General features: G+C 43.8%; 12 protein-coding genes across 12 annotated transcripts; 7 read left to right on the top strand and 5 right to left on the bottom strand.

Moving 5' to 3' along the window:
• The first annotated feature begins 70 nt into the window (after nt 1-70).
• Nucleotides 71-1436, top strand: V1512DRAFT_256500 (PLC-like phosphodiesterase). Its single transcript, XM_066915025.1, has 5 exons — nt 71-301; nt 354-433; nt 479-813; nt 862-912; nt 962-1436. Exons 1-5 carry the CDS (start codon nt 213-215, stop codon nt 1367-1369), a joined length of 963 nt encoding a protein of 320 aa, XP_066774265.1. The 5' UTR covers nt 71-212; the 3' UTR covers nt 1370-1436.
• V1512DRAFT_218706 (uncharacterized protein) lies at nt 1363-2657 on the bottom strand. The gene is made up of 2 exons (XM_066913635.1): nt 1660-2657; nt 1363-1615 (listed from the first exon to the last, which is right to left on the bottom strand). Exons 1-2 carry the CDS (start codon nt 2193-2195, stop codon nt 1462-1464), a joined length of 690 nt encoding a protein of 229 aa, XP_066774264.1. The 5' UTR covers nt 2196-2657; the 3' UTR covers nt 1363-1461.
• A 139-nt stretch (nt 2658-2796) lies between these two features.
• On the top strand, nt 2797-4495 carry V1512DRAFT_256491 (NUDIX hydrolase domain-like protein). The gene is made up of 4 exons (XM_066915024.1): nt 2797-3097; nt 3151-3377; nt 3434-4145; nt 4196-4495. Exons 1-4 carry the CDS (start codon nt 3028-3030, stop codon nt 4375-4377), a joined length of 1191 nt encoding a protein of 396 aa, XP_066774263.1. The 5' UTR covers nt 2797-3027; the 3' UTR covers nt 4378-4495.
• Nucleotides 4496-4679: 184 nt separating this feature from the next.
• Nucleotides 4680-5775, top strand: V1512DRAFT_232167 (Ribokinase-like protein). Its single transcript, XM_066914005.1, has 2 exons — nt 4680-5053; nt 5101-5775. The coding sequence occupies exons 1-2, from the start codon at nt 4751-4753 to the stop codon at nt 5755-5757; spliced, it is 960 nt and encodes a 319-aa protein (XP_066774262.1). The 5' UTR covers nt 4680-4750; the 3' UTR covers nt 5758-5775.
• A 55-nt stretch (nt 5776-5830) lies between these two features.
• V1512DRAFT_256485 (Spt20 family-domain-containing protein) lies at nt 5831-7952 on the top strand. The gene is made up of 5 exons (XM_066915023.1): nt 5831-6397; nt 6449-6543; nt 6611-6646; nt 6700-6784; nt 6833-7952. Exons 1-5 carry the CDS (start codon nt 5983-5985, stop codon nt 7585-7587), a joined length of 1386 nt encoding a protein of 461 aa, XP_066774261.1. The 5' UTR covers nt 5831-5982; the 3' UTR covers nt 7588-7952.
• Nucleotides 7645-9590, bottom strand: V1512DRAFT_11511 (nucleotide-diphospho-sugar transferase). The gene is made up of 7 exons (XM_066912907.1): nt 9230-9590; nt 9021-9178; nt 8820-8967; nt 8352-8776; nt 8098-8306; nt 7948-8051; nt 7645-7895 (listed from the first exon to the last, which is right to left on the bottom strand). The coding sequence occupies exons 1-7, from the start codon at nt 9375-9377 to the stop codon at nt 7702-7704; spliced, it is 1386 nt and encodes a 461-aa protein (XP_066774260.1). The 5' UTR covers nt 9378-9590; the 3' UTR covers nt 7645-7701.
• Nucleotides 9591-9816: 226 nt separating this feature from the next.
• Nucleotides 9817-12468, bottom strand: V1512DRAFT_201513 (beta-lactamase-like protein; the record flags this gene model as incomplete). The annotated part of the gene is made up of 8 exons (XM_066913218.1): nt 9817-10115; nt 10386-10524; nt 10572-10985; nt 11031-11279; nt 11327-11996; nt 12047-12175; nt 12226-12323; nt 12370-12468. 8 exons carry the CDS (start codon nt 12466-12468, stop codon nt 9817-9819), a joined length of 2097 nt encoding a protein of 698 aa, XP_066774259.1.
• A 265-nt stretch (nt 12469-12733) lies between these two features.
• V1512DRAFT_256473 (translation initiation factor eIF 4e-like domain-containing protein) lies at nt 12734-14000 on the top strand. Its single transcript, XM_066915022.1, has 5 exons — nt 12734-13021; nt 13072-13102; nt 13155-13391; nt 13444-13586; nt 13633-14000. Exons 1-5 carry the CDS (start codon nt 12822-12824, stop codon nt 13745-13747), a joined length of 726 nt encoding a protein of 241 aa, XP_066774258.1. The 5' UTR covers nt 12734-12821; the 3' UTR covers nt 13748-14000.
• A 48-nt stretch (nt 14001-14048) lies between these two features.
• Nucleotides 14049-15602, top strand: V1512DRAFT_256470 (uncharacterized protein). The gene is made up of 3 exons (XM_066915021.1): nt 14049-14254; nt 14299-15162; nt 15209-15602. The coding sequence occupies exons 1-2, from the start codon at nt 14098-14100 to the stop codon at nt 15105-15107; spliced, it is 966 nt and encodes a 321-aa protein (XP_066774257.1). The 5' UTR covers nt 14049-14097; the 3' UTR covers nt 15108-15162; nt 15209-15602.
• Nucleotides 15130-16915, bottom strand: V1512DRAFT_256467 (Quinolinate phosphoribosyl transferase). The gene is made up of 5 exons (XM_066915020.1): nt 16853-16915; nt 16595-16801; nt 16458-16541; nt 15513-16400; nt 15130-15463 (listed from the first exon to the last, which is right to left on the bottom strand). The coding sequence occupies exons 2-5, from the start codon at nt 16692-16694 to the stop codon at nt 15231-15233; spliced, it is 1305 nt and encodes a 434-aa protein (XP_066774256.1). The 5' UTR covers nt 16695-16801; nt 16853-16915; the 3' UTR covers nt 15130-15230.
• A 238-nt stretch (nt 16916-17153) lies between these two features.
• V1512DRAFT_244967 (uncharacterized protein) lies at nt 17154-18957 on the top strand (the record flags this gene model as incomplete). Its single annotated transcript, XM_066914347.1, has 5 exons — nt 17154-17226; nt 17327-17396; nt 17448-17526; nt 17574-17712; nt 17762-18957. The coding sequence occupies 5 exons, from the start codon at nt 17154-17156 to the stop codon at nt 18955-18957; spliced, it is 1557 nt and encodes a 518-aa protein (XP_066774255.1).
• Nucleotides 18918-20756, bottom strand: V1512DRAFT_256461 (uncharacterized protein). Its single transcript, XM_066915019.1, has 4 exons — nt 20443-20756; nt 20270-20339; nt 20137-20215; nt 18918-20082 (listed from the first exon to the last, which is right to left on the bottom strand). Exons 1-4 carry the CDS (start codon nt 20519-20521, stop codon nt 19159-19161), a joined length of 1152 nt encoding a protein of 383 aa, XP_066774254.1. The 5' UTR covers nt 20522-20756; the 3' UTR covers nt 18918-19158.
• Nucleotides 20757-21022: the final 266 nt, after the last annotated feature.

The raw sequence follows: 21022 nt of genomic DNA, 5'->3' as shown, positions 1-21022 counted from the left end.
TATATCCAAGGTTAGGGTGTAAATTGGTGACATCATAGAAAAATGTTTCTGCCAAAATCTCGAGATTTGTATGGTTCCAGTTTGGGGCACGTGTGTGAGTTCTGGCTTTGCGTGACTCGTCGGCATTGTTTAGTCTGATGGTGACAGTACATGGTCTGTAATATAATTGTTGGTAGAGTAAAAGTGCTGTTTAGAGTCGCTTATTGTGAATAATGGAGAATCAGCAGAGGTTTGCTCAAAGACCGGTGAAGTCTGCTAATGGAAATGTCAGGAACATGCCCCAGGCAATTGGGCATCGAGGGTAGGTTTTATCTACGATGTGATCATGAGAAACGACTAACTATTCTGTACAGATTTTCACAAGTCTACGCTGAAAACACCGTATCGGCCATGACAGCGGCCATTGAGAATGGTGCGGACGGTGTCGAGACCGGTCAGTTGTTGCTAACGCACAAGAGCAAAATACTGATTTAATTAGACGTTCACTTGTCTTCTGACGGCGCCGTAGTCATCTCTCACGATCCTACTGCCAAGCGGGTGTTTGGTTCAGACGCCACATTAATTAAGGACAGAGCGTATGCTGGCGACCTTGAGAACCTCCGTACTACCAAGCCGCCGTACGAGAAAATGCCACTATTGATTGACCTTCTGCAATTGTTCGTTTCTAATTCAATCTTTGAAGACAAGTGGCTCGTCATTGACGTCAAGGCTGATAATGACGTTGATATCATTGCTGGGGTTGCGTCCGCTCTGCAGCAGGTTAAAAACGATATGAAGTTTTGGAAAAGCCGTGTAGTTCTTGGTATTTGGCTTGTATGCTCTGTGATAATTCTAGGTTTGCTATTGTCTTACGAGTCCTAGGTTAAGTACTTACCTTTGTGTGAACAACACTTGCCGGATATTCACATAATGGTATGTCTGATGCCGAGAGTATTCTGTGATTTTGTTTTGACAGTGATAGCATATCGGTGTGGATATATCATATGCCCGCAAGTTTTTGACAGCCAAAAATGTTGTTGGCTTCAGTATCGTCATTGTGTCCATCTACTCAAATGAAGGGTACAAGTTTATCCAAGAAGTTCGTGCCGCACAGAAAGCTGTGTTCGTCTGGACCGTCAATACAGATGAAGCAATGCGGTTATGTATTGCACTTCAGATCGACGCTGTTCTGACTGACAACCCAGTGCGGTTTACTGAGGTCAGACAAGACAGTGTGGATGGAAAGAAGAGCGAGCAGCATTACTCGGTAATCAATGATCCGGAGGCAGCTGCTGCAAAAACACTATCTTTATGGACAAGGACTAAAATGTGTGCGCTCGGGCAAGTGGTTAAATTTATGGCTCCGCTCTATAGGCAGCGATACGAGTAGATTTTTGTATTGATCTAAAAAGTGTATCTAGTACAAAAATGCTATTTACTGAATGGCAACTCTATAACACCAGATAGCGTAAAAAATCATAACTATTGAGATGATGTCGGCTGTGGCGGAAAGATCTTGTCAACTCTCGCCTGATATTCATGCAGTTTGTTTACAGCGTCCTTACGATGCTGTCGCGCGGTGGGATTTTCGTGTGTATCGACCTCATCCAGGGAAAACAGTTTTTGCAAAATTAACCTTAAGCGTTAACAGTTGTAATTACAAATCATAAGCAAACATACTCCGATAGCATTCTGTGGCGATCAAACTTGGCGGATTGCTCTTCTGGAGTCTTGATCTCAAATTCTTCAATCAATGGAACCAATTGCTTAGCTGCTTCATTTAAAATCATGTCTATACGCTCTATAGGATCAACTGGCTTTGCAGGTTTGGCTACTGGTGGATGAGGTACAGCATGTGTGTTATGGGCCGCTGTTAAGCATAGCATGCGTGCACCTGACTTAACATTGGCAGCCTTTAACGTCTGCTTGTCGTCTAACAGCTTCTTGCCTCCAAAAACAAGCGAGACTGTATCCTTGCTCTGGCCAAGATGCCTAGCCGTTGTAGCGCGGACATCGCCCACGGTTGCAACTCCGCGTTCAACATCGCCCGGCTTGTCAAAATCAATTCTTAGAAACTGCTTGTTGTGCTTCACCAAGACGTGATCTGGTTTTGAGCTGCCGTCACTGTGTTTGTGGTGGTTATGGTGATTGTGATGATTTTGACGTGACCGTCTCACCTCCTCTTCCGGGTCCGAGAGACCAAAAAACCGACGCATAACGACTGAGCCTAATATTATGGTCGACACTACAACTGCTGCAGCGCAAGTGAGAATGCGTTGTGTGCTGTTTTGAGAGAGCGAAAGAGCGATGGCTTCGTGTAGATGTGCGTAATCAGTCGAGCGCAACTTGTCGACCAAATGACCTGCTTGACCGGGCTTGAACAGTGTTTTGAGCTGTCCCGAAGCACCCTGAAGCGCGGACACTAAGGCCACCGAATGATCCGACAAGTAGTTCTGGACTGATTCGAAGCCTCTTGGAGTCGCCACGGCCGTAGTATCTGAAAATACCGTTGTCGGGGCCGACAACGACAATTGAGACAAAGGAACCGAAATTGCTGTGGCCGTGAGCAATCAACGCACAATACAGAGACTGGCGTCGGTTGCGGACTATTTCTTTTTTTAATTGCGGAGAGTCGGGGACGAAAATGGTTCGAGAACAGAAGGTTTATTTTTGCGTATGTATGAAATGTCTACAAATAAGATTTGCGGTTGTTGACAGAGCCATATTGGTAGACTTATATGAGCCGCATCAATTATCAGTCCGGGTAATCTGATATTTAGCGGGAATACTCAATTAGGCCGTTCGTGTGCCTTCGAACGAATGCGCAATTTGGTATTTATAAAAGAATAAAATACCATCTACTCGAGTATTGGCAAGCATCTATAGCATTCTAACATAGTAAATACGTTGCAATTTCGTCTAAGGTTAAATAAGTTCTCGTTCCGTGGACTTATTACAAATATTACACAAATTGCTGAACGTTCACTGTTATACCCCACAGTCACTCCAAAACATACACAAAAGCGTCAATTGATCGCGTGGACTCAGATGTCAGCTGCTTCTGTTATTACTCCGCTTACAAAGCGTTACGGGGAGTCGGTCGATACTTATTTTTCCGGTACGAATTATGTTACGTCGGCTTACAGTACAACTACTCACATGGTCTTAAAGGTAGTCCTCTGAATCGGGTTTCATTTTTGAGAAATGACTATACGTTTTTGTCTTCTGCATTGACTCATCCGACTACAAAGTTCATGTTAATGGAAAAGCTTGAACCGGCAATTGACACTGCTACTGGTACATTGAAATATTACACTTATTCAGACGTTAAGGACGCAATCGGCAATCCGTTCGAAAAACCCGAGTCCGAAGCTGTTGCAGCATGGGACTCCTCAAAGGTTTGCCTAGTTATGTTTAAGTTGCAGAGCAGTTAATAATGTGGTCATTGGTGTAGACTGCACCGCTAATGGTGTTTTTGGGCATTGATGAGTCTGTAAAGGATGGTGTCACATACGGCGAGTACAGCGGCCAGGCAATCTTCGCTCTCGACGTCACTGCCCCTACCTCTGAACTGGCCACATATGCGTCTACAATTGCTGAACTTGTAAAGAAAGCAGTTGATGCTGACGCACCGTTCACATTGGTTAGAAGGAACTTCGTGCTTTCACCAGGTGAAGCAGCAATCTACGCCATGGCTCGCTCTTATCTTGACTGGAACGTTAGGAATCCGTTTTGCGCTGGCTGTGGAGCACCCACCATGTCTGTCAATGGAGGTGCCAAGCGCGTTTGCCCTCCCACCGACAAGGGAGTCGAGAAAGGTCCGTGCCCGTCTCGAGGCGTTGTCACCAACATCTCGTTCCCACGATCGGACCCCACTATCATTGTTGCCGTCGTCAACTCGACTGGTGACAAGTTGCTGTTAGGCAGGAACAAGCGTTTTCCTCCGAAATTCTACTCGTGTCTTGCCGGATTCTGTGAACCTGGTGAGAGCATTGAGGAAGCTGTTAGACGTGAGGTGTGGGAAGAGAGTGGTGTCAAGCTGGGCAAGGTAGCCATTTATGCTAGTCAGCCATGGCCTTATCCCGCCAGTTTGATGGTCGGTGCAATTGCCGAAGCCATTCCAGATGGTGAGGGTATTCATCTTGAGCATGATCCAGAGCTCGGAGGTAAGCTGTTCAAGTTAAAAGCTTAAGCCCAAGATTTTAACACTTTCTAGACGCTCAATGGTTTCCATTTCCAGTCGTCCAAGCTGCGCTTAAAGTCGCAGAACAAAACAACATTTTGGATTTTACTGACACGCCGACAGAATTACCCATTAAGCTCCCACCTAGCAAAGCCATTGCACACAACTTGATCCATGCTGTTGTGTTTGATAACGCTCATTTGCCTAAAATTTAAGACTCTATACGGTGTAGACAATTTAATTTTAAATTTATTAACGTTTTATAGAAACAGCATTTTGTACCTGAATTTTTGATGTGCAGTTTTAGACTTTAAATAAGGTTTTGTATCTTTACTTATTTATTTACTACCCCGCAATTGTCAAAAGTGGGATGGACCCTGAATATGAACCATGTGTGAGTCTCGCTTGAATTTGGCATTTCTAGACGTCGTAATTCGTTAGGCTGCTAAGACATTTGGGTAGAATACGTATCGCATTCGTATCACAATACGTAGGTAACCAAATAAATGACTATAGTAAAGTAGAGCCGCGCATAGTGTATTTCTGTTCTCAATCAAAGATTGTTGAAATGCCCCTTGGACAATCGGAATGTCAGCGCATATAACAGTATTTGGATCTTTAAACTACGATCTTGTGGTCTCAACTCCCAGAGTACCGAACGGAGGAGAGACAATCTTATGCGATTCGTTCGCGACACACTGTGGTGGTAAAGGCGCGAACCAAGCGCTCGCATGCCGCCGGTTGACACCTAGAAATATTGGAGTTCGCATGGTTGGCCGAGTTGGTTTAGACTCTTTTGGGGACCAACTAAAGTCTGGATTGTTTAGTGCAGGTGTTGACGTTGCTTTTGTCGAACGAGTCGGTCCTGATTCCGGGATTGCGGTGATTCTAGTACGGTCAGTGTGTTAGTGTTAAGTTCTTTCGTTCACAAATGATAGGTTGAGCGAAGTGGGCAGAATCGGATTTTGGTTAACGCTGGAGCAAATGGAACATTTACTCCGGATGATGTTAAGCTAGAACTGTTTGAGCACGAAGGTCAATTAACAAGTCTTTTGGTGCTTCAGAATGAACTACCATTGCCCGTTGTTCTAGCAGCGATTGATCTTGCATCAAGTCATGGAATCAAAATAGTATACAATCCGTCCCCAATGGACATGTCTATAATGACACCAGAAGTGATATCAAAGATTTCGTATCTTGTCGTGAACGAGTCTGAGTTGTCGGCTATGCTGGGCCAATCAATCACCGACGAGCAATTAACTGATCAAGATACTTTAATACCGTACTTGCTGAAATTCCACAAGACTTACGATTTTGCCGGAACAATAGTCGTCACTTTAGGCGGTTCCGGCATAGTGTACTCTGTTTACGATAAGACAGCGGGCTTTGTTGAGCCGATCAAAGCGCTTACGGTGGTCGACACTACCGCCGCAGGAGACAGTTTCCTCGGTGCGTTTGTGGGTGGGATTGTCGACCATAAAGATATTGAGTCTTCGATCAAAAGAGGAGCTGCTGCTGGGTGTTTAGCTGTTCAGAAAAAAGGTGCAGCTGAAAGTATTCCCATACTGGCGGACGTACAAAAGTTATTGCAATAAATATTTTATTATACAGTAGTTACAAACACCCAACCGGTAATTAAGAAATATTTTGATGCCAATAAAATATCAAGAGAATATTCTAACCAGAAAATACTGGTCATATCTTCCCAATTGGGACTTTAGCATAGCTGCCCTACCGTCTCTGCATTGCAACCACTGTTCGTACTACTTTATATTTATTCTCACAACCACACAATCAAATAAAGCAGCAATTCATTTTAAATGGCCTCGACGGCCTCAAAGACACGTCCACAGGCGCCTTTATCGTCTCATCGACCGCCCGCCACAAGCGGACCTGGCAGCAATCAGAATATGGTTGGCATGGGAGGAATGAAGGCTTCGAACATGATGGCTGGGTCTCCAATCAATGCGGAATCCCCTGGTTATACAGTTAAGAAAATCAAGCTTACGCAGAAGAATGGGATGCAGAACGGGACGCCAAACTCGCATTCAACCGCGATGGCTCGCAAGTTGTCGTCGGCGGCAAACATGAAGAGCCATCTGAACAATTCGACTACACCATCTTCATTAGCCGCAAATTCAAATGCTACACCAATGACTCGAAATATTTTCCTCGAAGAGGAAGCTTTTCATAAAGTAGGAGGAAGAAGACCGACATTGAATGAATATAAATTCGGTACGCGTCTGCCATTGCACACATCTGCGTATACTAACATTGGCGCGATAGCTGAGACCAGTTCAGAGATATTAAACAAATACAGAGACAGTCCACCAAGTATCGAATTCCACATGCATCCTACACACTACCGATTTGGCAATCAAGTATGTATATTGCTCTGGCGTATATGCTCGTCATTTGGTATGTACGACGAGACATTAACCTTCTCAGAACGCAATTATTCCTAAAAACAGCCCTCTGATAAAGGTATGTTCTAACTTCATGTGCTCTATGAGTAGCACGGCAATTTACATGCATAGAATTTCCTGGATCTAGTAAAATTGGAGTTGATACCTCCCACCGCGGTAGAGATTTTCACAGAGGCAGGCATACAGTACTATGAAGGTTGGTCATACAGGGAAACTTCTAGGCTTTTGAACTTATAACTGCCAGGCTGCATCATCTTGCAAATATACGATCATAGAGACGCGTCGTCAAGTTTGGTCCAAACAGAGTCGAGTCAACCGGGAGCTAGTGGCTCTACATCCATGACCGACCAGCAAACAACTTTGCCCTCCAAGCTCACTACACCAAATGCAAAGACCACGCAGATGATAAACAATAACAGACCTATCAACAAACAAAGTGCGGATATGATGAAGAATGCAGGCGACAGCCCGTCATTAAACGTAGTTCAATATCTTCCCGCGAGTGGATCGGCCACTTCCACTGCACCGAAAACATATCGTGTTTTGCTGCGGCCAAGTCCATTAACTTTGTGGTACGATCTTAGTCGATATTCTGAGACACTTGGATGCCTCATGTCAGATCCACTTTCCCTTGCCTTGGAGTCTGAGATTCTGGCAACTACTATGCCTCGACTAGACTTGTCAGTTCCGGAAGAGTCAGCTTTTATGTCTCACGCTCTGCCCATGCTACGACCGACTGCTGCGGTCGAAGATCAATACGGTGACCTGCACATGCCGAATCTTCCTACTAACACCAAACGAGCCAGACCGCTGCACGAAGACTTGCCTCATCAAGGCACCGAGTACGAGGAGTTGATGCTGATTATGGACGAGCGGCCGCCGCCAGGCACAGGTCAGTTCGTCCGGCTCGGCTTCGTCGAGCAATGGCGACGAAAACGAGAACGCGACCGGCAACAACGCAATCTTGCGAATTTGGCTAGCGGTGCTGTTCGTCGATAATGGATTTGGTTTGGGTAAGGTCAAATGTTGTTTGCATACGCAACAGTACGTGTATATAATTTTCTGGGCTAAAAAATTATCTTGAGTCAAAATTTACATTTCGTGAATTAATGTTTAACGACCTCTGTCAAAGAGATCATCGTCATCGTCGCTAATTCCTTCGCCGTCACTCTCTTCCAGCTCGCTTTCGTTGATGTTCTCGTCATCGTCTGAATCGTCATCTTCGTCGTACTCCTCGATGTCTTCGTCTGACGAGTTCAATAAACCTTCGACAGAATATCCGCGTAGAACCTCATTCTTACTTTGAGCTATTGTACCACATTAGCAGGCTTTTGTTACACATTCAATGAAAAGACTTACTTCCAGAGCGAACAATGTATCGTCCTTCTACCGTACATCCTGCTAGTCTGACTCGGCTCTCAATGACAACCCCGTTGCCGATTATGCAATTGTCCAATTGAACACTATATATGTTAGCAAAACATCCTGTAAACTCAAATAAAAACCTACTTATCGCCTATTATGACACCGTCCATGACGACACATCCAGATAACCTGCACTCTCGCCCAAACTTGCAGTCAGCGCCGACGATACTTCGCTTGACGCTCGTCTTCTCTTCCATTTCAGTACCGATTCCAACAAGCGAGTCGCGACCAATTGCCGCACCTTTCGCTACTGCTGTTTGCGGAGGTCTAGCAAACGGTGTTTGCTTGAGGATCTGTTTATGTTAGTTACTAGCTTATCTGCTATTTCATTGACCCACCAGTCGGTTTGCTTCAAAGTAAGCCGATATTGATTGACATCTTAAAAAGTTATATTCCTTTGGCACAATAAAGAACCGCATTGTATCTCGTTCTGACTCTTTTGCACGACGCCACGAGTCGCGAGAAATGTCTCTAATCACAGTCGTCCATGGCTTCTTCCAGTCTTTTGATTCGAGCAGTCCATTTTTGTCAGCTGCGTTCGTACTGGGCACGGCAACCGAGTCGCCAAATTCATGATCCAGCACTCGTCGAGACATCACGTATACAAATGACTCTAGCAGTGAGGTTGAGATTGTGGCTTGTGGATATTCCCACAGCATTGACATTCGGACGTGCAGCTGGCTGTTTCCTTTTGGTGGAGGATAGATATCAAGAAGCTGTGGGTGAAGAGCAGAACTAGGTGTGTGAATTGTAAGATTTGGTTCTGCATAAGTTAGAAACGTCTGGCTATGAAATAGCTTCCATACTGAGTGTCTTCTTGTCTATGGAGTCCAGTGTATTCTTATACCACAGCCCGGTACCAATTGTGTGTAGTGGTTGATTCCTGTGAACGTCGACCACAATCTGGGGTGGTAGATCAGTAATAAAGTCGCAAGGCAGTAGAATGAAGTCATGCTGCAACACGTTAAATTACTAAACTCTCAAATGCACCCGTCGTTCCATAATACCTTGATCTTGTCTTTCAAATTCCAAATAATCATTCCAGTCTCGCAGTCTAAACCTATAACTTCAACCTTCATCTTGCTACCTTGTGTAGAGTTGTATCCTAATGTAACATATTGCGAAACCATTGGTTCGACACCAGAACTGCAAGCAACAATGACAGCTACCAATTGCCATCAGAAAAAAAATAACACGGTCAACCAATGTAACATACACGAAACGCCAGCTCGTTGACACCATTCTAATGGATAATAAACCATCGGTTTGTTAGCAATTGGCAGCAGAGCTTTAGGCAGCGTTGGCGACACCAACGGCGCCAGATCTGAGCCTGGACCGCATAAGATAATGGCTTGGAACTCCATATTAAAACGATCCTTAGGTCGACTGTGCCTGTATATGGACAGTGGTTGTGGCAGCTGTAAGAGTCCAGGATTGTGCTTCTCGATTGATATTTTTTTAGTACTGTGGCCCCTGAATATGAACTAGGCGGATTTTAAGCAAAGAACCAGCTCTAGCTTTTATTGCTTTAGAAAAAACACAATTGATAAAAGTATTTAACTATTCGTCTATTGTAAATCATTTGGCAATTGTCTGCAAAAAATTTGTATTATACAAAATGCTGCTCCACAAGCTTAAGTATTGTACATACACTCATTATCAAACAGAGGACGCGATCAAAAATAAGCTACACCGATCTTGACAGACACATGACAGGTTTTATTCTGTCTGGCAGCATCTGGAACTTATAGACTGGTCGTTCAAATCGTTTGGACTGTGTAAATTTGATTCCCGCGAAAAGCCTTACAAGTTATCACCGCCATAAAGCGGAAGTATGGTCTTCAACGCATGATCCATAACATGTTTGACCCTGCTTCTCAACGGCTCATACGAACAAGCGACTTCCATCGTTCGAAAATCCACCGTAGCCGTGTTTTTTTCAATCACAATGGCTACAGTATCGGGCTCTTCCCGTGGCTGAACAGCACTGCCGAATTGTGCGTCAAAAAACAACAGCACTCGCCGGATTTTCTCATCTCTGGTCAGATTCTCGTAAAAATATGGCGGCCGGTCGTCTGCTTCAGATATGCTCGGCTTCTCTTCTACTGGAGAATGCTGTTCTTGTTTGATATCCATGTGCACTCGACAGTAGAATTTCGACAACGATGTTGGGAGTTCAAAAAGAGACTCGCAACGCTACGGATCACCGTCAAACAGTTACATTTACGTTTTTATCTCGTTATAACGTTATGTACATATAACATCATGTAGACTGTCATAACAACTTCATTATCTATCTGATACCATTTAACGAATCCGACGAAACTAATTGCTGGTTAGATAGAATGCTAAGCGACATGTTTAAAACTTACTTTTGACAGACATTGGCGACGAATCAACCGAGATCAGTATTGCAAGAACAGAGTCAGCAATAGTGTCGTTCAAAATATTCCCTTCCCATTCTATTACTGCAGATTTTTCTCTGCACCAAACCGTAACCGCGCCCATGATCTGTAAATGCATCAGTACAAATCTTCTTAAACTTTTTTTTAACTCACGGTAAGTCCAGTCTCGTCGTTCTCGCCAGTGCTCACGGCCACACTGCCAAACATCTGTTCCAAATGAAATTTAATCAAGCTTTCATTAGCATCAATCGCAATGTTCTGCCGTTGGATGATGGACGTCGTGGCCAGTCGGGAAAACTCCTGCAAATCATCGGTCGACATTATGCTCATTTCGAAGTTACGCTGCACAAGCAATCCTGAAATTATCTGCCCGTCCATGGGAGGCTTCGAGGCCAAAGTACCCATGACTTTTGCGACCTTCACGCCCCGGAAAGGTAACCTCACCTCTTCTGAATTTCTAGGATTAAATACTCTAATTTCGTTCTCTGTCTCTCGAAATTCTTTGTATTTGCTTTGTAAGGCACTTTTCAAACGTCCCATATTTGTCTGCTCGCCATGGACCAAGATCTATACGGTCAGTATGTAATAGATGGACGACACATCAGCACATACAATGTTTGGCGCCCTGACTATGTCTATAAACTCGGAATTCTGCTTGTAATCGACATGTGCTGCAAATGATAACTCCTCGATATGCAACCGTCTGGGAACTTTGATTCCACCTCCAGTAATGGACGGAAACTCAGATGGCTCACTCAATATCTGTTTGGCCAAGGTTCCTTCGACAGAGTATCCAGTAATGATCAGTGAATTTTTGGGGTCTGGAGCCCATCGCTCTAGCAACTCTCGAGAAACTCCATTCTGTATGCATGTTAACTTTACAACTTGCAAACGCTGATGCAACAAACCTGAAGCATTCCAGGACTGGCAACCATAACACATGGCCCCAAGTCATCGAACCGGTCCAGACTTCGCAAACTTCGAATATGTTTGAACTGAAATGGATTGGATCTATCATCTCTGAACTTCTTTCTGATGCTGTCGTTCATCATATTGATGTATGTCTGATACACTGCCAAGCACTTTCGTGCCAGAGATGAAGCGTAAAAGACAGGAATACCTTCCAATTCAGGTCGGTTATGCCAATATTCATCCAGAATCAGCAGCAGCTCTTGAGCGTTTCCTAGTGAAAACACAGGCAGGAGACACCGTCCACCATTTGTGACTGTGCGTGTGATTAGGTTCAACAGTCGGGCTTCCTTTTCTGGACGAGGTTGATGGCTACCGGTACCGTATGTCGACTCGGTGATTAGAATATCAGGTCGTTCTGGCGGAATCTCTGCAATGTTCAAATGCCGACCGTCCTCTCTTGAGTAGTCGCCTGTGAATAAAGTCTTAATTCCGTCAATCTCGATAAAGTACATGGCAGCGCCCAAAACATGACCTGCATGATATGCAGTAAACTTAATTCCATCCACGTCAATCGTGGAATGGTAATCAATGGCCTCAATCCTCTCAAAAGACTCGGCCAAATCGACATCTGAGTAAAGAGCTGTAGCGTCGTTGGAAGATATAGCGCTGAATAATTTATAAGCTGCGTAAAATATAATTGAAAATATTAGACTAACCTCACTCTAACGAAATCACTTAGTAGCCACCGATAAATGGCCTTCGTAGGATGGGTCATAAACACACGTCCCTTAAAATTTGTATGTGTCATAACGTATGGAAGAGATGCTGCGTGATCTAAATGGAAACTGCATCAATCAGCTCCGCATTTACTACTGACAATTGATCTTTAACATACTGGCTGATCAACAGTATATCAATTGTCGCTAAGTCATAGTCGTCATAAAACGGGAGTGCATTCAAGCCATTAAGAGCTGGATGAACACCTGCATCCAACTATTGCTGCCGTTAGATCAAGAAGTACTGTATCCACAACACTGACCATGACCGTTTTCCCCTTGTAGCTAATAATGTGACAACTGCGGCCAACTTCATTCCCACCTCCAAGAGCGATAAACTCAAGAAAATCTGTTTGGTCCATCTAAACAGTCAGTAAATATACGCGTAATCTTTAATAAATGTACCGAATCCATGACAGAAATCTGAGTCTTGCTAGCCATTGCACAAAATACACAAAATAAACAATTATGAACTCTGGCCTTCACCTTTATTTACCATGCATACTCCTTCTTTTGCTTATTTGAACCGTTAATCCAATCTCTACTGCAGGTCCACGACGTCTAAAATACTGTAATTAAAGTTTAGATGAATTTTACATTTCATTCGAGCCCTAACCTCCATTGAGTATTGAATACTCCAAAGTGAAAATCTCGATTTTAGGAGATCAAACAACGAAGTTGGTCAAAATACTGATAGAAACACAGTTAATACACAATGGCAGAGACATTAGCAACACCAGTATCAAGTGAGATTATTGAAAAGACAGAGTCTATTGCTGTTGAACCTGTGGCTGCTACAGAGGTTGCGACGACTGAAGAAACAGAAGCTGTTGCCTCTGAAGATGAGAAGGTCAAGACTGTCTTTGATTCAACTGTTGATTTCACTGTCAAGCACCCTTTGAAGCATACATGGACGTATGTGAATTTCTGACTTCAATAGGAAAATTACTAACAGAACTGCACAGTTTGTGGTACACTAAGCCTCAGCACAACAAGGTAATATCAGTTGAATTTACATTTGTAGTGAAAAATTTATTGAAAAAACTAGGCTGAGTGGGGTGACTCTTTGAAGGAAGTTGTCAGCTTTGATTCAGTTGAAGAATTTTGGGGCGTCTACAACAACGTCCCAAAGGCATCTGATTTACCTCAAAAGTCAGATTATCATCTTTTCAAACAAGGTGTCAGACCAGAGTGGGAAGACCGTCAAAACACCGAAGGCGGCAAGTGGGCGTACCAGTGCCGCGAGAAGAGACTGGTTGACATTGATGACCTTTGGTTGAGCACTGTACGTAATGCACACTTACGATTTTTGAAGCACTGGCTGAATGGTGATGTAGTTACTCGGCGCTATTGGCGAAACGCTTGAAGAAGAAGGCGACAGCGAGATCATGGGAGTTGTTGTCACCATCAGAAAAGCTCATTATCGTCTCTCAGTCTGGACAAAAACTGCAAATAATGAGCGGGCACTACTTTCTATTGGGTAGGCCGGTTTTAATATATAAGTATGCAACATCTAACAGATATAGACGCCGATTCAAGGAGCTTCTCAAGTTGCCAGCAAATGAGCCTGTTGAATTTTCTAGCCACAAGGATGCAGCAGCTTCAGGCAGCTCTCGGGCTAAGCCAAAGTTGTCGGTCTAAGATACTTTTTATTGAGGCGCAGTTTGTTTTTGCGTTTAGGTGATCGGTTTGTCGGGAAATAATCTGTTTTGTTTTCAGGCTCTCAAAATGGACTCCTGTTGAATTGTAAAATGCTGTTGTCAATTCCTGATAGCAGAGAGCGTGTATTTGATTGATCTCAAGTTTTAGTACTTTATTGAATTGTATATTATTGTTAGCTATGAAATATAACGGGTCCAAGAGTTTGAGCGCTCGCAGATGGTAATGAGAATCAGCATTGAGACGTATGCACGTGACGTACATCAATATACGTTTTCCTGTAGTGAAAGATCCAACTCGTTTCAGTGCAACACAAACTGACTGACGCAGTCATGCCGTTTGAATTGCATGTATGGGGGCGTATAGGTGATCTCCAAACGTTTGACACAAATTGCTTAATTGCGGAAGTGTATTTAAAGCTAACAAGACCCCAATTAAAAGACACATACGTTATAGTTCCTAGTTCAAATCCCACTCTTTCAAGTACATGTAAGTGACTGTGTTACCTTTTTGTTTCATCGCTGAATTTATAGTTGAGCTGCCTTGCATTAGAGAGGGCGAAGAAATTGTCGCATCTGGTCTATTCAATGTCATTCGGTTTTTAAAAGTGCGAGGCTTCGATCTGGATGCTGAACTTAGTGCCGCCAACAAGGCGAAAAACACTGCGTTAATGACTTTTATAGACTGCAACTTTACTGTCTTATCGCTATATATTCAGAGACTACATATTGTACATTTTCAAGAAAATTTTCGGCCTGGTGTGACCAAACTAGTCACATTTCCACTTCAATATATCATTCCAATGCTATTGTTCAACTCTGCTAAACGGCGAATAGCTCATATACATGACATCGATGTCACAAACAAAGCGACTGATGCGTCGTCAAAGGCAATTGTTCCCGGTTTTTCGTTTATAGAAAAGCGAAAGATATTATATGGCGATGTGAGCGATAGTGTTCCAAAGACTCTAGTCGACAAGATTAATGAAGCTGCTGGTGGTCGAGCTGAGTTTCAAGCTCTTTGTAAAATGCTGAACTTGGCGACGGAAAGTTTGCCATCGATTGAAGATATCCTGGCGGAAGGAAAGTCTGCCTTTTTATTTGGCGACAGACCGTCGACTGCTGATGCTTTCCTGCTCGGACATTTGGCCGTCGAGACGCAACCAAAATACTTCACGCCGTTTCTCAAAGACTTAATCAGCAGCAACTACCCTGCTTTACAATCATACATGGATAAGAATATAGGCATAGTCAAAAGCAGTGGCGAACACACTGTTGGGCTTGTCGGGCCAACTGACCAGCTTACATTCTGGTCGACGAGCAAATGGTATTTGTCAAGCTGATAGTCCAATTCATAAGCAGAGATTATTGTTTTTATGGACGAACCAACAGTCATTAGTATGGCATTGTACAATAGAAACCTATTCATCTACTCACAGACTAGTACAATTCAGAATGTCATGTGTCTATGGTGATATTTCTTCAGAATTCCATCGCTTATCTTCTTCACCTGCGGTCCATGTTCGTTCAACATAGCCCAGCTCACGTTTAACTCTCTCGACCGTCACCTTGTCTCCCATGTTTTTGCCTAAGTTATCACTAATTTTAATCGCCGGCTTTCCACCAGCTGAAGATAACTTGATAACAATGTTCAGTGGAGTTGATTTCTTGTGAGGAGGCTTAAGATTATAAAAGTCATCTGCGATGCCGTTAAAACTTATTATAAAGCCTTGGCCAAAATAACATACTTGTAAAAAATGTGCCGACACCGAACGAGCACAGCATCCCAGCTTTGTCTGTGGCGGCTTTATACTTTTTGCATGCCTCAAGGTCCAAACTGTCGCTAAAAACAATGACTTTTGTTGACTTATCGATCCCAACGCTGTCGTAGAACTTTGAAACTTTCTCAATATACAACAATGGATCGCCAGAATCTTGTCGCACTCCAGCGTAGATCTTGGCAAGTCTACGAGGAAAATCTCGAAGAAACGCGTCTGTGCCAAATGTGTCAGTCAAAGCAACACCGACATTTGCGTCGCCCATTGTGGAACGCCACTGCTCCATCGCAAGCACATTCGCGTTCTTGTAGTCTTGCGATACAGCCGCAATGGCCATCATCCACTCGTGTGCGACAGTACCGATTGGTAGAAGTCCATACTGTCGAGCAAAATAGACATTCGATGTGCCGCGCAGACCGGCAGACGGAATGGCAGTTGCACCGGATTTGTAGCTCAAGTCTCCCTCAACCAAACCCCTCATGACAATGTCCTGGGCTTTAAATGAGCGCCGCCGTCTGGTTCCAAACTCTGAAAACGCACAACCAAATTCGAGAAGACTTATCGCTTTTTTCTTGGCTTTCTCCTCTTGTCCGTCGTAGTTCCAGTCTGTTTCCACAAATTTGAAATATGCCTCAGATAGTAAGGCTAGGACTGGAATCTCGTAGAGAATAGTGTTGACCCATAAACCTTTGATTCGTGCCTTAAAATCACCAGTCGCAGCATCAAATGTAAGCTGAACTTCGTCTTTGGGAGACAATGTGAATGTTTTCAGAAACTCGAGATACCGTTCCGGCAGCTGCTTTACTGTTGTTCTTAGGTATTCAATTTCTTCAGTAGTAAACTTCAGCTCTCCAAACACTGATTTCCAATTCTGTTAGCTCCGTACTTAAAAATTTATGTGTATTGCCGTCTTACAGCGAATCTGTCCCTGAAGCCAGTCGAATGCCTTCTGATTTAACTTTTTCTCAGGTGTTCGGTTTTTGAATCTATATGAAACCACTAAACATCAATCAGATTCAATACTCTTAAGTAATCCTGTATCATATCCGCACTTGTATTAGGATAATGATCCAGCACAGCTGCCTGCATGGTCAACTTGTATAAATCCGTGTCTAGTAACGACGTGATAATGCGTTCACTGTTTAATGCCATTTTTGCTTGTATTGAGTACCAGTAGCTAAAGCTAGTTAACTGATGTATAAATCTCCTGTCTGCCCGAGTACGATTACACAATTGAAACTTTTGTACTCTCTAGAATACTTTACACCCGGTCAATGGTACTTCTTGTAACGTTCGGTCTGGAAACTTACATAATACAAGACAAATAGACTAAATAGGAGTAGTTCGTACGAAGTCAGACTCTTCAAATAAATATTGATGCACGCTTGATAGCTCAGGAGGTGTTACCAAAATAGTTTAATCTTGTCAATGCAACAAGGGTTAGGGTGTATGCTTTCAGGGCATGTGGAATAAGCTTAATCTCCAGGAAGCCTTCGATATCAAGAAAGCCTCTCTGACACACAGAAACATCACTCTAGTCGCTCGCTGCTCTTGTATCAGGCAAATCCTTCATACTTCCCATTGTACATCTACTTATAAGCAAAATAAATTATGTCTTCTATCGTGCGTTCTATCAAGAACGTTACCAATGGCTATACCAGTGCTCAGGTCAAAGTTCGAAATGGTAAGGCACTTTCTTGGCTTCAATCTTCACACTCAATCGCAAACGCAATTGATGCGTATTTGGGCAATTATTTCAAAATAAATACTAACAATGCATCTAGCTACCAGTAACGAGCCATGGGGTCCGAGTGGCTACGAAATGGACGAGATCGCTCAGCTTACGTTTGATGAGTATGTAGCTATTATTGGCTGGGAGCACGATTGATTAACGGACTTTCCTAGTGCTACTTTGTTTGAGATTATGGAGATTATTGACCGGAGACTGAATGACAAAGGCAAAAACTGGCGGCATGTTTTAAAAGTATGCGCTCAATGACGACTCAGCATTTGCAGTTCTAATCGGGGCAGGCTCTTGTACTATTGGATTACTGCATTCATCTTGGTTCAGAAAACTGTGTTCGATGGGCTAAAGATAATATTTATCTTGTCACGACTTTGCGGGAGTTTCAATATGTCGACGAGACCTCTCAGGACCAGGGCATGAATAGTATGTCTGAACTTGGCAACTGTGCTCGTCATGGCAGCTAACAATATAGTCCGCTCGAAAGCCAAAGCCCTTACTGGGTTACTTCATGACGACGAGCGAATTCGAAATGAAAGAGCAAACAGAAACCACATGCGTGACAAGCTGCGAGAGCCTGGAAACGAGATGTTTCATGGCGGCGACGACGGACCCGTTCAGCCACGGTCACGACGAGAACGCCGAGGAACAATAGACGACGAAGATGACCGCCGCCGTCCAGCTCATTCCAGCCGCCACAGACACAACTCCGGATCCGAACGACGGGAACGTCACAGCAAACGCGATATTTCTGACAATCAAGAAGACGCAGACCTACAGAGAGCGATAGAGGAAAGTAAAGCCACTGCTAGAGAGGACGAGATCAGACGCAGTGGCCGAATGGCGGCAGCCAACGATGAGGACGTTACATATGCAATGCGAGTAAGCCAGCAAGACTCAAGCGGACAACAAAGCAAGCAGCCAACAGGTGGAGATTTGAATCTGATACAGTTTGAGTCTGAAAATGAATCTCAACATCCTGCTTATTTGTCAGCAATGAATAGTGGATATAGTAATGTGCAATATCCTCAAAATACTCAGCAGCAACAACAGCTGTATACTGGGGCGCCAGTTTCTCAGCAACAAATGTTCACCGGGGCTCAAAACCCTCGACAGCAGATTTACAGCGGAGCAGCATATCAGCAGTCGCAGCTGACAGGTCAAGTTCCTACAAGCATGCAATATCAAGGTATGACAGGCCGGCAACAGGGAATGCAAATGCAGTACACTGGAATGGGGTATCAGCAGCCGCAGCAGGACGGGATAATGATGCAGCAAACTGGAGTCGCACAACCTAATGGCCACAGTTTTGCCCAACATCTTAACACAGACTTTACCGGCGCCGGATTCGGAGGGTATTCAAGTCAGCAGCAAGTCACATTACCGACCGGTGGAGTGATGAACTATGCCAACCAGATGCGATCACCATTGTCTTCGGGATACACGAGCCCGCAAAGCGGTTATCAGTCACCTGTCGGTTATTCACCTGCACAGACAGGATACCAGACAAACATGCCTACCGGATATACTGCAGTGCAGAGATCAAACATGACGATGGAACAAGCCATGTTCCAACAGCAGTATCAGCAGCAGACTGGGATGCTACCGCCACAGCAGCAACAATCATTGGAGCCACAATCAACTGGTAGAAACAACCCGTTTGGGCGCTAGTCCTGATTGCAACGATCAGATTAGTTTCTTTGTCCGAGAAGAGCAGTAGGGTTGATTATATTCAAGGTTATTTTGTGCCACACATTATTTACAATTAACAATACATGACGTGCAACTCCAAAAACAAACCCACCAAATCACCACTAACAAACGAACCAGAAATCATCATCATACATCACAGGATTGTTCTATATACTCTATCTAATAATACTGACTGGGAGTCGATTGGAACGCGATGTATGTTCCAAGGTTTTGTCCAGTTGGATACGCTGCTAGACTGTATGGATTAGGAGCTGAGGTAGGCTGGATAGGAAATCGTCCTGTGAGCTGTGGAAATTGCTGAGGTGTAGCGATCATTTGCTGGTTGCCCATGTTGGAATACCCCGTAGCTTGTGGCTGCAAATATGTCTGCTGGTATTGGAGTTGTGGGACAAACTGATATCCGGTAGCAGCATTGTTCTGTACATACTGAATACCTGTTGGGGTTGCAATCTGAGCCTGAGTTGCGTCTGCAGCCACCAGTGTCTGTGTTTGGGCAGGTGTCGCAGATGCGGGCTTATCAACTGCAACTGCGCCAAACAACAGCTCTGAATTTTTCTTGTCCAGCTCTGCGTTCACGTGAGACTCCTTTTCTGTTGAAAACGTTGGGCGTCTCGTGCTTGCTGCGGCCGACACCGCTCTCGTTCGCTGTTCTCGTTTTTTCTGTTCTTTCTTTTCTTCGACTCGATTCTCATACTCAGCCACAACATCTCGCTTTTCTTTCTCTTCTTCGTCCTCGCTTGTGGAATAGTCGAACGACGATCGTTGAGGAAGTGTGGTGGCCCGCCTCCGTCTGTAACCGTCCATCGTTCCGTTCTGGTTAGATCGATAGGTTTCATACCCAGCCCGGAGCAGTTTCTCTCTCATAAAATTTCTATTTGCTCTCTCTGTTCGAATTCTTTCGTCGTCTTTCAAAAATGAAGTAAGGTTCTTCGCCTTTGAACGGACGTTCTGACCCTGGTCGACGTTTGAGACGTCATAGAATTGGAACTCTCTCAACGTCTTAATGATAAACATATTATCCTTTGCCCAACGGACCACATCTTCGGATCCAACGTGGAGACAGTAGTCAAGAACAATTAACGCCTACAAAATAGTCCACAATCAATTTCCATGTCTTCGAATCAGCATATTACACACCTTCATTACATGGCGCCAATTCTTTCCCTTGTCGTTCAGTCTCCGTTCGATCATGTTCATGACGTCAAAGAACGCGAGTCTATAATTATTCTCAGCATGGCGATTCAAATATAGTGTGCAATCATTTACTAACCGCTCGTGAGTTAGTTCGGCAATTTCATCCATTTCGGAGCCACTTGGTCCCCATGGTGCATTACTAGTTGCTAATTGAATGTCAGCATTACCGTTCAGCTTAAGGATCTTGTGCTTTATAAACTTGTTGCAATTGAGAGCAACAAATTTTGTCACAACTAATTTGGACCTTACCATTTCGTACCATGACTTCAGGCCGTGAGTAGCCGTTTGTCACATTTTTAATTGATCTCACAATTGATTTTGTCGACATTATATGTTTGATAAATATACGATAGGTAAGTATTAAAAAATTATTGACTTTTGGTGAATGGAAATCAGTCAGAATACGCTGCACTTTTAACTGGACTCACGCGTAAGATATAACCCTTCGAGACGTAGATGAGTATGTCAAAATTCAGGAGGTCGGGCCGGTCGGTCCGAGTAAAAGGAATTAAATGTAAAATTTTGACGAGGTTTGAAACCATTTATAGTGGCGATTGTGGCACAAATGCACAGCCTTTATAACTAACCATCAGGAAGACTGGTCATAATACCGAAGTCAGCTTCAGGGCATATATAAGAGGCAAGTTTTGCAGACTACGCTGCCTAACTTTGTTCAGGTGTTAAAGTCACCGCAATTACGTCAGAGACCAATTAAGCCCTTATAAACAAATACTTTACTAGGGATACTCTAGGCGCGCCAAACACATTAATATGGTTATCTAGATTGTACACATATATCTTTAGTTGGTCTGCTTGCTGGCTATACTCT

The sequence above is a fragment of the Lipomyces arxii genome, assembly GCF_038497795.1.
Source record: "Lipomyces arxii strain Phaff 12-163 unplaced genomic scaffold V1512scaffold_1, whole genome shotgun sequence".
NCBI lineage: Eukaryota > Fungi > Ascomycota > Lipomycetes > Lipomycetales > Lipomycetaceae > Lipomyces > Lipomyces arxii.
Note: the sequence above shows the minus strand (reverse complement) of the source record. Positions and strands in the feature narration are given on the sequence as shown.